This window comes from Bos mutus, chromosome 14, assembly GCF_027580195.1.
Source record: "Bos mutus isolate GX-2022 chromosome 14, NWIPB_WYAK_1.1, whole genome shotgun sequence".
Classification (NCBI taxonomy): domain Eukaryota; kingdom Metazoa; phylum Chordata; class Mammalia; order Artiodactyla; family Bovidae; genus Bos; species Bos mutus.
Genome location: NC_091630.1, coordinates 48,190,840 through 48,205,489, shown reverse-complemented (window position 1 = coordinate 48,205,489; position 14,650 = coordinate 48,190,840). Strand labels below are relative to the sequence as shown.

The 14,650-nt window shown below is 40.5% G+C and overlaps 1 protein-coding gene across 8 annotated transcripts in view; it reads right to left on the bottom strand.

Moving 5' to 3' along the window:
- NCOA2 (nuclear receptor coactivator 2) overlaps nucleotides 1-14,650 on the bottom strand; it is a 286,486-nt gene that overhangs the window by 53,480 nt on the left and 218,356 nt on the right. For all 8 annotated transcript variants that reach the window (XM_070382281.1, XM_070382289.1, XM_070382286.1 and 5 more), the window contains 2 exons: nucleotides 5,695-5,798; nucleotides 1,224-1,401 (listed from right to left, as the gene is read on the bottom strand). In XM_070382281.1, coding sequence (XP_070238382.1) covers nucleotides 1,224-1,401; nucleotides 5,695-5,798 — 282 coding nt within the window. The remainder of the gene's footprint in view (nucleotides 1-1,223; nucleotides 1,402-5,694; nucleotides 5,799-14,650) is intronic.

The window sequence follows — 14,650 nt, the reverse complement described above, 5'->3', positions numbered from 1 at the left end:
GTATAAAAAAATACAATATAATGTAAGGCAGAGAGCTATTTAGACAAGTGAATAAATAATAATATTGAATTAACAAGTACAGGTCCTTTGAGGAAGTCATAAAATTACTGAAGAGATTTGAAAATACTAGTTATTTGAAACAAGAAATCCCATTTTCTTGTTCATTTACTACAGGATATAATAGAAGGATCTCACATTTTGTATTACTGTTGCAGTCACTTTAAACAAAGGGTTTATCCTATTAAAAGAAGAGCTAGCCATAACGGAATGTGAAAGGGCCTTTTCCTATTTACTGTGGTGACAATGAGACCAGCCAGTATAAACAGTTTTAAGAAAAGGAACAAAAACATTTGCTAACTCAGGACTTGACTTTATTCTCTACTAAAATATGCACTTCTTTTTAGCCATGAAGATGTTCTTAGCATCATCAGTTTAAGTGAGAATATTAAAAAAGAGCATTTAGTGAGTGGGAACAGTTATGCTCCCCAAGCAGCCACTGAGGTGGGCCCATACAGTGAACCACCCACTTTAAAATATGGCCCTTTATAATCACGGACGCTTTTGGACAGCATCTCCAGGTCAAGATGAGGAGGGCAGGAAGGGGCAGCAGTGGGTGGGGAAGGAGGCAGTACACGGCCGTGTCACCTGCAGAACCATGAGAGTCTGTGAAGCCAAAGAGCCCACTTCGGGCTCCCAGGCTGAGAGCATCCGAACCGCGACACACCACTTGTTCCTTCACATTTTATTTTTAGAACGTCGTATACACCCACATCATACTCTTCACAAGCCGGGACTCAAAATAAACTCAATCTCAAGCTTCTCGTGACCTTCTACTTCTTAAGTGGTCATGGAGAAAAAGGACAAACAGAGTCGGCTGGCACCGGGTAGGGTGGGAGGCAATTGGGCACTGTCTTGAAAAAAAAATCACCAAACAAACCCCATGAAAATAGTTGCCATATACTGCTTTCCATCTGAAGTCCTTTCACTTACTTTAAATATAGGGTCAAAACGATCATTCATAGACCAATATCTACAGATGGGCTTTTCTCCATGACTTCTAAGCTTAAAACATTTAACACAAGCATCTCTTAAAACACTCCCCAGTTACTGTTATCCCTGACTGACAGAAAAGAGTCTGTTTCACCTCCCGCCGGCCAAGACGATGTATGTGGGGGTGGGGTGGTGTGGGGTGGTGAGCAGAGACCCGGAGGACATTCGTTTACCTATGGACTTTGGCAGCAGGTTTTTGACGAATTCAGTGTGGTCCCCAACGTGCAGAATGCTATAGACACTTTTGTTCATCAGCTCTTCCTGGTTATACCTTAGGTACTGTGTCACATTCTCTGAAACAAACACAACGTTGCCTTCCAGGTTCACGACAAAGAAGAACCCGTCAAGGGCCTACGGGAAGAGGCACAAACTCTGTTAGAAAGACTGCAGCGGACGGTCACGTGCAACTGTTATGAAGGGAACGGTCCTTTTAAGGGAAACATGATTCCCTCATGGAGAAGAAGAGATCTTTCTCCCACCTCTCCTCGCATTCAGAAACAACAAACACATTTTTCTTGGTGAGATGATTCCATCTTAGAAAATAGGACAGAGCCTACATCAGGGTTTCTTGTCATAAACTAAATGACAAACACTCATTCTGTTACTTTATCAGGAGATAATTACTGCTACGTTAAGAGTATGCAGGCATTTATCTGTATTTTCCGAATGAGATGGATGTACTCCGCAAGGGGGAGAACAACTCATATGCTACTGATCCAGTTCAGAGCTATTACTTTTCCTTGGTGTAGTTCCTCATGGAATACAATGCGAGGGAGAAGTCACTGGTAATTTCCCACAGTTTTAGGATAAATACCAAGGAAAAAAAAAATCAGAAAATTTTGCCAAGCTGCCAAGTCTTAAATGAAAGAACTGAAAATGATCTCAGATCTTTTTAAGCAACGCCAATCCTTGATTGTCTGGTGTCATGGGGGAAGGTTCTGGGAAGTGTGTGTCTGATGCGACAAACCCGTCTTCCTGGGGACCTCTGGCTGAGACTACACAGGGCCTTGGGGTTTAGGTTTCTAACCCCGAGGGAAAGAAAGTTAACTAACTGTGCCTGGCTGTATTTCTTTATTCTCCAAGTTGTTAAGATGTGGGTTCCTAAATCACCCAGAGAGCAAGAGCATTTTTCCTGTGATGGGTGCATGGTTCACTTTGCTATCATTATATCGACACATTTAATGAGCCTTAAACACACTGTGTCATTTTATTTTTACTTATTTATTTTTTTGGCTGTGCTGTGCAGCTTGTGGGATTTCACTTCCCTGACCAGGGATTGAACCCAGGGCCCTTGGCAGTGAGCGCACAGGGTCCTAACCATTGGATTGCGAGGGAATTTCCCACTGGGTCATTTTAACATTTACAATTCTGGAAGGAATGGTTTCCCTTTGTCAATTTACAGAAGAAGGAAAAATTGAGACTCAAAGAGGGTAAGTGATTTGCCCAAGCTCTGGCAACCAGAGCTGGGATACAAATCCGGGTGGACTGCCTCCAAAGCTTGTGCTTTGATTCCCAGGTGGCAGAGTTCTCCCCAGTGTTGACCTAGAGCGCCGACTTGTCACGGCTGTTGGACAATGCAAAGTCTGGGCGTTCAGTGAGTTTCTCTTAGTTCTGCCTCCTTTCCCTTTTTGATGCTCATTTGCCAGAGCTGTTTTACGGATCAGGGAGAGATTAGGACTGGATGAGGCTTGATAGTGACCAAGCATTCCCTGGATCAGGGCCAAGGGGTCCACCCAGTTCATGCCAGTTTCTTCAGGCTGTGTATTTACTGGTTTTTCACATGGATGTTTCATGGACACACCAATATAACAATGTGCATGACTGAGGCATAGTGTTTTACTTTTTCCTCAAGTTATTATTTAACAGGCTCTTATTCTGTGAGCTTTCTTTGAAATATTTCACCTTTAATTCTATTTTCATGACAAAACTACACACTCTCTCAAATTAGAACCGACCACAAGGCACCAATAAAAAGCTCTTAAAATATATACATATGTGTATGTATGTATATGTGTACATATATGTATACACACACACATAACAGACACCATTTTGTTTTAAGCTCTTCTTAAATGTTCATTGTGCTGTTCCCATTGGTGTAAACAACGTGCAAGGCAAAGCAAGACTGTGTAAATAGCTTTCCATGATAGGTTGGCATCAACTGTTGGAAACCTTGTGTGAGTGTGTGCACATGTGTATATGGGGTATGTGGGGAGGGAGGTCAGGAAGTAAGTCAGTCGATTAGTTATGTACTAAGTGTTCTTTTAAACTCACAGCTTTAAATATACCTTCAACAGGGATTGTCATGATAATATTATCTACGGGTCACTTTTGGAAGTGCACGTGGCTTCCTACTGCTTTATACAATGGTAAAGATATAGTGGAAAGATGAAATTCTTTCACCTTATAAAACTATTTGTTTTCTTAAAGCTTACTATGATATGCTGTCATGAAAAAACCTGACATTTAGTTTTGTTGCCTAGCAACTACTATGCTATGATGTAAGCATGAGTGTGCATCTATGCCTAGAATGGCTCAATGAGAGCAAGTTTTCTCTGTTTAAATTATTACATGTTAACAGGGAAAAGATGCAAATTCAAACCTTAAGTCTCTAGATTCAAAGCATTATCTCTCACCTGTTTAGCACTGAAGTCCTGCTACACAGGTGTTTTGCTCAATGCACTGAATTCTCAGAAGACTATTTTGCAACAGTGAAAATGTGGATTTGATCTTATGAGATAAGACCCGCTGACATCTAGCAATCTGATTTCTGCAATTAATGAGCTTGCTCTCAGAGAGCTTGAGTCACAGCCTTGTGGTTACTGCCAGCATCTCTTTTTAGAAGCCTTGAAAATCTTCCCAAGAGTTTCCACCCTACTTTAAGTCATCCCCAATGTAAGTAATTAACACAGGTATACCGGATTTTCCTAACTGTAATATTTAAAATTCCCCATCATTTCCAAATGAATTTTGTTTCCAGTTCTTTCATCGAATTCTAAGAGTCCACCTAGTTAAGGGTTTTCTCAGCTGCTTCTAAGAACCAAGTAGGAAGCAGCACTCTCTGGCCTTCCAGTGCCTTGTCAACTCTGGAAAATCAGGTTAAGTCTGTTTTCACTTTTTCTCTAAAAATTGTCATTACGTGTTTTCAAGCCAGTGATGAAAGAGAAATAAGCAGGGCCCAACATAGGGTCCTTTAAAGTCTTTTGGTCAGCAGGGTAGTCCCAAGCGCTGAATTTTGTCATCTCTAAAAATAAAGACTGGGTCAGACAATCTTTACATTTTTTTCTGTGTCTCCCTAGCCCCATTATACAGTAGATTTTCACAGAATTAGACTTTCTAAAAATAAAAATCATCTTATGCGCCAACTGGTTATCTTTGCTTTAAAAATCCTAATTTCTTCTATATGTGCGGCGGCTGCCAGTGAAGCAATTCTACAATGGCAATGCTGCAGACCTTCTGGCCATGTGATAATTTTCAATCTCATTATATCATCAGCAGAGTAAATTATCCTGAGAACTGACATAATTTATGTCTCAGGGCTCCTCTGCTTCTTGTTATATATTCACTGACATTTTTTTCCCCTCATCTTACCATAGCCTACATCCTGAATTTTAATTTTGGAATAGGTATAGCAAAGAATCTGATGCTTAATACTGTACTGGGTTAATAAAATAAGAAAGTGGGACTTAACAAATTCTAGATAGTAGTCTGGTCATGAAAACTCCTAAAGTTAATAAAGAAATGGCAGTTAATCAAGAAGGAGGAGATATATGTACACTCACAGCTGATTCACACTGTGGTACAGCAGAAACTAATACAACACTGTAAAACAATTACATATTATACTCCAATTAAAAAAAAGGTGCCCCCCCAAAAGAAATGGCAGTTAAGATCACCCATTGCAGTGATGCTTATCTTAAAAGTTCTGAATATTACTTCAATTTTTGTCTTTATGAAATCAATAATCTAGATTCATGTAGCATAAATAAAAAGTGTAAACCTCCATTTGGTTCTCAAATTTTAGCCTGTATACATAATTATCTGTACTTGCACAGGTGAAAATCTAAGAATTCTGGCAACATTTCAAAACACAATATATCACAGAATTTAACAGGACATGTGAACATGAGTGCTTGTAAAATGAATGCTCAAGCATTCATTTTTTAATGAACTTTAAGCACTTAAAGTTGGTCAAATTTATATTCTAATCTAGTTAATTTAATTCTACATTATCAATCTGAAAGGTATGTAAGCTGGAACCAGGAGTAAATTTTAGATACATATTAGTAAGCTCAAGAGGTCAGCAGTACTTCCATCTTAAGAGTGAAAAATAAATGTGGATTAGCCTTAAATTATATTCACTTAAAAGTGAATTTTTTTTTTTAAACTTTTTATTTGAGATTGGAGTTTAGCTAATTAACAATGCTGTGATAGTTTCAGGTGGACAGCCAAGGGACTCAGCCATAAGTATACATGTATCTGTTCTCTCCCTCAAACTCCCCTCCCTTCCAGGCTGTCACATAACATTGAGTAGAGTTCCCTGTGCTATATAGTAGGACCTTCTTGGTGGTCCATTTTAAATACAGCAGCATTCACTGAAAGATTAAACGGAATACTGGGAAGATCAACAGCAGGGTGAAATACCTCCAGCATCATCGGCCCCAGTGCATCCTTGTCAATGACCCCCTGCCCGGTAGACGATACGTCTGACTTCTGCACTTCATCGATGTTGGCAGCTGCTGCTTTCTCTGCAACAAACACGAGTGTGAATTAACTGGCATTCTATTTCAAGGACAGAATGACACAAGAACATTTTTATTGTTATGACTTCAAAAAAAAATCTTCAGCAGGATCAGATCAGACTGTAAAAGAGTTAGAGAACATCCCCGCTGCCATGGCACGGGAGAAACTGCTGGAAGCAGGAGCCAGAACATTAACTTTTCACCTCCAGGACCTGTGGCTCAGAGCCCCTTTCAGGCTGCCGATAAAATGAGTTTAGAGGTTTCATGCCAGTCCCCAACAAGCATTTTTTTTTTTTTTAAAGACTGCAAAACTGTTATATACTGCAGCACAATTAGGGCTTTCTGCAGACTCCCCAGGCAGGGATGACTGACCGGGAGTCTGTAGTTCAGACTTCGGGAGAGAAATCAGAGATGTGTCTGAAGGAATAAAAACGAGTCCTGACCACTGTTGCTGCTTCCATGGGACACTCCTGTGGCTTTTGGACTGTCCCACCTCTTGTCACCTTCACATTTAGAATAACCAGAAAGACTGGCCCCTCCCTGGAGGAAGGTGCTTAACGACATGAGGCAGAGAGCGGGACACCCTATCAGGCACTCGGAGAATTTCGATGGCAGCCCTTTCATCTAGTTCAGAGATGCATGGTCTGGGCTCCTGGACTCAAATGGGTGAAGCAACTTCCCGCCAGGCCTGGGAAGACATGCCGTCATGGAAAAGGCTTGTGGAAGAAACAGATGCACAGTCATCAATGTGTATGCAAGTGGGTTATTTCGAGAACACCAAGAAAAGTTTAAAGCATAACAAGATACATCTCAACAATTTGTTAGAAAACAACACAACACAATGTGCCAATTATTTGTCCTGGAATAAATTATAGCCTTGTTTACACTGCATGTTATCTCTGTAATTAAATGCAAGTTAAGAAAACTGTGAGGACGAGATGGTTGGATGGCATCACCGACTCAATAGACATGACTTTGAGCAGACTCTAGGAGACAGTGAAGAACATGAAGGACAGGGAAGCCTGGTGTGCTGCAGTCCATGGGGCACAAAGAGTTGGACACGACTGAGAGACTGAACCACAGAGAAAACTCTAAATCAATTCAGTACTCAGAATCAACTTGCTTTCATGAACTTAGCAGACTCTGCTTCTTTTTTTTTTTGTAACAGAAGATTTTACACGGTATTTGTGAAAACCTGTAAAGGTTAATTTGTACCTGGGAGCCTATAGAAAATAATTAGGAATTATGCAGGCCCTCCAAATCTTGATGGAAACTGTCCACCTGCATATGTATCAGTGGGAAAGGGAAGAGGGCCTGTGTAGTTCAAGTCTCAGCTCAGCCACTTAGTACAAGTCAGAGCATGTAACTTCAACTTTTGGAGGTCTTAGTTCCTGCCTTCTTGCTTCATGTGCTATGACAGGAGTAAATGGGATATGTAAAACACACTTTAAAAACCAGAAAGTAAGGGCCTTCCCTAGTGTTTAAGACTCTGAGCCTCCCATTCAGGGGGTATGGGTTCAATCCCTGGCTGGGGAATTAAGATCCCACGTGTCGTGCAGCACAGCTAAAAACAAGGAAAAAAAACAACCCATAAGTAACTTAGAAATATAACTTACTACTAGCATATCTGTCTTAGCTCTTCCTGACTGAGTTCCAGAGGTAGAGGTCAGAAGCAGGGAGTATCTGTTTTCTCAGTGACTCTGCGACATTCCTGATTCACCTGCTTAGATCTGAATAATTGTGACTGGCTATAAATAGAGCTGTGGCTTGTCTATTAGCCTTTATAACTCAGCATGTGAGGATGTGCTAGTCCTCCCTTCATCTTTCCTTGCTGTCCTCCCCAGCTCTCGACTGTAGGTCCCTCCCCCTAGCTGCTGGCTTGGTCTCAGCCCAGCTCTTGAGTCATTCTCACCTGGGGCAGGCGGGATCTCAGGTACTCCTCTTCCCCCCTCCCCATTTTTCCCGGAAATTTTTTCATTGCCAAATAACTCCCAAATAAATACATATTGGGGCATACTCCCCCCAGCGCCAGTTCACTCTATGAAGCTGTATATTTCTCTTCAGTTTCTGCTCCCTTCCCCACATCAGTCCGGGGACAGGACTGGCACCGTCAGCTGCTGCTTCATCTACTTTTCCTCTAATTTAACAGCCCTCCCCTGTGAAGTCTCTGCAGGTTTAGGCCTAAAGGATCCCTGAGTTTGACGACTACTGAATCGTAAAAGTCACGTAATAGACATTATAAATGTCCCACAGTCCTTTTATTTACTTTTTGTCTTCCGTGTGGTGGCATTCAGGGTGCAGGAGTGTTAAAACTGTGCAGACTGAGTAATCCTCAGCCTCATTTTAGGGCAAAATAATACAAAGTGACAATAATCCATTTCCAAGTCCTTTGGTAAAAAAACCTGAAGAACAGTTGATATACAATATTAAATCAGTTTCTGGTGTGCAATAAAGTGATTCAACATTTTTATACATCATAGTCCACTTCAAGTTGTTATGATAAAACATTGCCAATAATCCTTGAATTATATGTTACCTCTGTGTATCTTATTTCCCAAGTCCTTCAGAGACAATCAATATATTTTGTGAGATATTTACATTTTGAGGATCTGATTATCATGCTGAAGACCCCAAAGTTTCCTCATCCATTCAACATTTTGTGGAATTAAAAAATTCAAACTTGGAAAAACTCAATCACGCAGATTCCTAAACAGTGACAGACTTTCAGATTGGGGTATCCCAAATGTTCTAGCAATGTGTTCAGGTGCTGAATTTTTGATGCTTATCAGGAAATACAGAGCATGAGATTATCATTTTCTTTCATCTTTAGGAATCTACAGATCATAATTTAGGTTAAGGGCCTAAAATTTAATGTAAGAGATAATTCAGAGGGAGCAAAATTTTTGGGGGCTCTACTGGAAAGCCTGGATAAAAATAATTATCATCCTGAAAGACTGCAATGATCAACCATGTCATTTTTTTCCCTCTTTCTAACATTTTTGAAAGGAGAAAAGCAGCAGCTAACAGGCACTCACAGATAATGCAGGGCTGGCATAAGGAAACTGGCCAGAACACTGTCCATGTGTCTCAGTGTCCTGCTGTGTGTTCCAGTCATGCTTGTGGTACAGGTGGAATGAAGGATCCTTATGGGATGAGAGGATACATCTTGCTGGGGGCAAGGGGTAGGGGGCATCTACTGAGTCAAACGAGAACCTAGGGCTGTACAGTGAGGAACTATAAATTCAAAGAAGAGATTTTTTTTTTTTTAAAGGCTGGACAGAGCTGAAAATACTTCACATCCCCTGTAGTGGTGTTGGATTCTGTGGGATACGTGAGTGCATGGCAAAAGCAACGGTTGTGTGGCGTCTGTTCCTGGGGAAATCTCAGCCTGGCCTCTGAAACCAGTGTTCAGGAATAATGGCCAACAATTTGTCTAAGCTGGAATTTTAGGAATCCTGGACTCAGAATAAAAACAACAAAAATTTTCCCAAGGTCAATCTCAAATTATGTTAGTGTACTGGCAAAGAAAATTCCAGATGAGGCCACTGAGTATCTGCAAGAGAACTTTTAAAATGTTCAGTGTTCACACAATGCTATTCATATATTTACTCAGAGAATGGGAACTGTTCACTACTCACAGAGTAAATAAATAAGAAAAAAGGGTAAAGAATTTAGGGACCTTCATGCCTGTCCTCACTGAAGATCTATACATATTTATTTTTATTTACTTTTTGTTAACTTGTCATCTATTCAATTCTGTATTAGATTTGTGCTTTGGCTACTTCTCAATATTAAAATCTCAATAGTATGAAGTGATAGAAAAGACATAGAAATATGGCTTTACCAAGGTAATCTGAATCTAAATTAAACTGGCCATGAATTTATGTTATTTGGGTACTTTTCATGAAGTAATTACTACCTCCGTACAAAGTTCATTTGGGCTTTAAAGTCAAATAGGAGGAAGAAAAAACTCCTTTGAGATATCTTGTCATGTTACCCGGACATACATTGGTATTTTGTGGGAGCATTTCAAGAATGAGTATGCTATTTTTATGTCCCAGATATAAATAAGCTTAAATCCTTAGATATATTTATACTTCTGTAAGAACAGCCATTACTATACTAAAACATACTATTTAATATTTTTAAATTAGGCAGTTTTCTCAGTGGTCACAAATTATATTTACTTTTCTATATTTTGCATCCATTAACCATAAAAATATATTCTGTCACAAAAATATCCTTCAGTAAACTCCACAGTTTACTGAAAGATCATCCCAGATCTTTTCAAATGATCAAAACCTTATGAAATCTCATTATTACAGGTGGAACTCTTACATTGAAAAAAGAGATGATAAAACTGAATTTTCAGAGCCTACAAAAAGCTTTCTGCTCCATGCCCTGCTTTCCAGTTCTTCTGCACTTTGACTATTAAGGTTGTTCTTTTTAGGTAAAGACTATGACCTGAGAGAGTGACAATGAAAACAGTAAACTGTCCTTTTCTTCCTCACCCCCTAAAGACAAAAATGCCATGAAATAGCTCTAGGTCTTTGTAATAGCCCAGCGTTACAAATGCAAAGCTCTGATTAAAGAGACTGTCCAAGGATGCGGCCGTCATCTTTCTGCTACTGACCCTCCCTCCTGGGTGGCTGCTCCAAGAGCAAGCCCATCCTTCCTCCATTCACCGGCACTCTAGAAATCCAATATCAATTAATTAGATTTCCAGTTTCAAAGCAAAGAACAAACCCCATCTCTTTAGGGACTGTGTTAAGATGAGTCATACCACAAACTGGGAGAAAATCATTAATATTATATTCCATATGCTTTTCTTCATAAGTAATTATTACTTACGCTTTCTCTCAGAACAAAAGGAAAGGTGAGTAGGGAAGCGTTTAATCTCTAGATATTTAAGTGATTTACAAATACAAAGTAAAAATTTAAATTTCCTGGTGAGAACAGAAACACACAGAAACTGTGATTCTAGCAAAAAAAATTATATATCCTTGGGAAAAAAAGCATATATAGCTATTTTTAAAGTATGAAGTGATGTGTGTATGTTTCTTAAAGACCTTTACATATTCTGAGAGAACATCATTCATTGATTTTTGGTAACTTAGTGAATCTTATAATATTAGAAGGTCTCATCTACTTGTTAATTAGGCAACTGAACTGAGAACATGCACTCCCAGGGCCTTTCTGAAAAATACGGCCAGAACAGATTCCTGCCTCTCACAGGGACGGCAGCCATGGCCCAGGGGACAGCCACATAATTGCTCTAATTCCAGCAGCAGCAGCAGCTGCAGCGGCGTCAACCACGCATGACTTAGAAACCTAAGTGCTATTTAATGTCTGCCCATTAGAGGGACATGGTGATATGGCCATTATTTAAGAGGTTTATGCTCTTCTGTCTCCAAAAAAGTCATCTGAATATGGGACTTCCCTGGTGGCCCAGTGCTTAAGACTCCACGATTCCCATGCAGGGTGTGTGGGTTCTATCCCTGGTCAGGGAACTAAGATTCCATGTGTCATAAATACATAAAAAAATTAAAAAAAAAAAATCATCTGAAGAAGCCATGGAAAACTTGTGCAAATTATCTTTAAAAAGTCAGAATTGAAACAAGTATCGGTGATTCACTCTGAAAAATATATAACCTGAAAAATAACCCATGGTGTATTTTTACATATAGAGAATATTTGAACATTGCCCATGTTTGGATGCCCTGACATGTAACAAGTAAGAGTTGAAAAGTTGTTCCCAAGTTTGGTCAAGTATGAGGAGAGCTGCTTTTACAGAAGTGGTATTATTTAAGGTATTAGCACCTTCAACTAAAAGGGAACCTGATACTTTATGCAGGTTTTATAATTAATTCCACTGCTCCAAAATGAGTACAATCGCTCACCCAGATACCTATCAATTTTTCAGCAGACTGACGTCAAAGATGAGTCTAATTACCTCCACAACAAATTTTAACACTCGAGTAGGAATACATCCACAATTTCCACCTTTTCCTGCATTGAGGATTTCAGGTGAAGCAACAGTCTAACCCAGCAGTGCTGGGACCCACACCGAGAGTGAGCAGAGAAGTCACTGAGACGATGACAGGCAGTTTCTGGCCAAGCACTACAGATAAAATATTACAGGGAAAGTGATGTAGCATCTCAAAGGTTCTAGAAGGTAAAACCAGAGAATTATGCATCTGCACCCAACTAAAATTAGAAAAGCTGCCATCTGGCTCCGTGAAGCCAGCAGCACATTCTTATTCATTAGGAAGCATTCTGCTAACATAAAAACACAAGGCCCTTCCTGTGCTCTCCAAATGTGTTTATCTTTTCAACATTAATGCACTATATATCATCGGGCTGCTGAAATCTCCTGCCGTGCATATTAAAAACGCACAGCTGCACTTTCTTTGGGAGTGGGAGGAACTTCGGCTCCAAGTCACCTCCCTCTCTTTCTGACTCGGGAGTTTGGTGTTATTGCATCACGGTTTCCCTTCGGCATGAAGAAACGGTAAACTGAACCCATCTGAAGGATACTTCCCCCAGCCCCCAGCAAAGCCCCCTGGCTCTCTTGCTTCAAGAGAAAGCAACAAGCTTGGTTTCATTGCCATCAATGGGAAGGTGTGACTGCTGGCACGGAGCCAACCATCATGCCATAAGTTTGAAATATGCACGTCCTACTTTGTAAATTAATGTACCACACGGATCAGGAAGAGAAAATGGTAGCCAGAAAAGATTCTGGGTATAACTGGCTAGAGAACGCTTTTGCTTGCAAGAACTATCACTAAATCTGCTATCACCAATGTACCATTGTTTTTAGCACCCCACTTCAATATTACCTATCAATACTGAATGTACTGATAGGTAAAATTGACAGGGGATAACCTTTCCTAGTACACCATGCGTGTATATGACTATTTGTCCAGAATCTTTCTTTTACATAATCTATACATGTCTATGAGGTAGGACCTTAAATTTAAAGACAGATCCTGAAAGGCAAAGAACAACAAAAAAAAATCTGACACAAAGTCAACCACATTGACAGAGAAAAGAAAATTGTTTAAATTTGTGGCAACACAGCTTCAGAAGCACTGCAGGTAGATCAACTCAAAGGCAACAAGTACACGTCATTAAACCCAGGCTGTCAGGATTCATTCGTTCTCCATTGCGAGAATGTCGGTCTCTGCCTGCATCTTCTCCAGCAATGGAGTATTAAGAGGTGAGGGCAAAATAAAATCCGAGAATTGCTTGGTTCTAGTTAAGTCTAATTCATAGGGTGCTGACAGCTAAGGCTTTAGGAGTTATCTGAATAAGGAATGGAGGAATCAGAATTTGCTTAGAAGGTTCAAAGGTGAGACTGAGATCACACAAAGGAAAAAAAAATCAGTAGGTATGAAAGAAGTGAGAAGTGAGGTGAAGTTTGAATTCAGCACTCATTCAGGATATTTAACGGCAGTCTCTCAAAGGACAAAACTATTTTAAAAAAAAGTTTCACTTTTCCCAAACACATATGTTAACTCAAGCAATGCCAACAACATGATACCACAGGAGCATGCAAAGCTTCTCATAAACGGGTTAAAATACAGGAATTACATGAAAAGTTGTTTCTAAAATCCTTAAGAGGACTTTAGCCTAAGTAGTAGAAATATTCTATCATTATTCTGTTAATTAGCACAGCATAACTCATCTAACTGTCCTACCTTGAATGTGTGTGTGCTTAGTCACTTCAGTCATGTCCAACTCTTTGCAATTCCATGGGCTGTTCTCCAGGCAAGAATACTGGAGTGGGTTGCCACGCTCTTCTCCAGGGGATCTTCCCAACCCAGGGATCAAACCTATGTCTCTTACGTCTCCTTGTATTGCAGGCAGGTTCTTTACCCACTAAGCCACCTGGGAAGCCCCAGTCCTACCTTACACCCTAGCAATATTTATTATCTCCCTCCCCAGTGGCATGATCCTGTTTGAAGGTTTCAGGTACTTTCTGACTCTTCCATCAGCACCAGATGCCCTTCTACCTGTTCTCTTTGAAGACCAATCATTGTTCCGGAAGCTCACAACAATCAAGCTAACCCTTTCCTCCGCTCCTGCAAGGCCTGGTGCCTAACCAGCCCCGACCCCGGGGCTGTGACATGACTGATCTGTTCCCACAGCTGTCCCTTTCACAGCATTGCTGGCTGTTCGACAACAGGAGAAGTCTTTTACTCCCTGGCTGGCACACAGTGGGTGCTCAATCATGTGTTATTGAACAGTTTTACCGCTGGAGCTAAAATTCAGGATATGCAGAATCTAAAACTCACAAGTACCTCTCTTTAGAAAGAGCTGTTCTGAAGGGCTTCACTGTGTACTTAACATAGCGGGGGGCTAAGGTTCTGATTTTTGTAGTCCAAGTATGAAGTAGACATAGGATGAGACAGAAATGAGACTGTTGGTGTTAAGGGCATCAGGACTATCCTGGTGGAGAATGGGGCAGCATTAGGTGGGGTGCTTTGTATTTCTTTCCAGACTCCGGGGATTTTATTAACAAAAACAACAATATAGCACCTTCTCACTGACCAAAGCACCATCTCTTTCCACACTTTAGAGATGAAGAAAAATAAACAGACCAACTTTATTCATCTAGGAAGTTGCAAGTTGCTCCATTAAAAAAAGGGTAGCTTAGGTATCACGGGAGTTTTTAATCTGACTCAGGGATTTTCCTAGCCATGCTTAGCTCTTAAGAAATTATGAGGCAAGCCAGGTAGATGTCTACAAACCACCCGTTTGCTGGGGACCCAGGATGGAAGAGTGCTTCATCAGATTTCTTGGTCTTCCCACACGGTGGGCTGGGAGAAGCCCTGGCCTCCAAGGAGAAGTTCCCT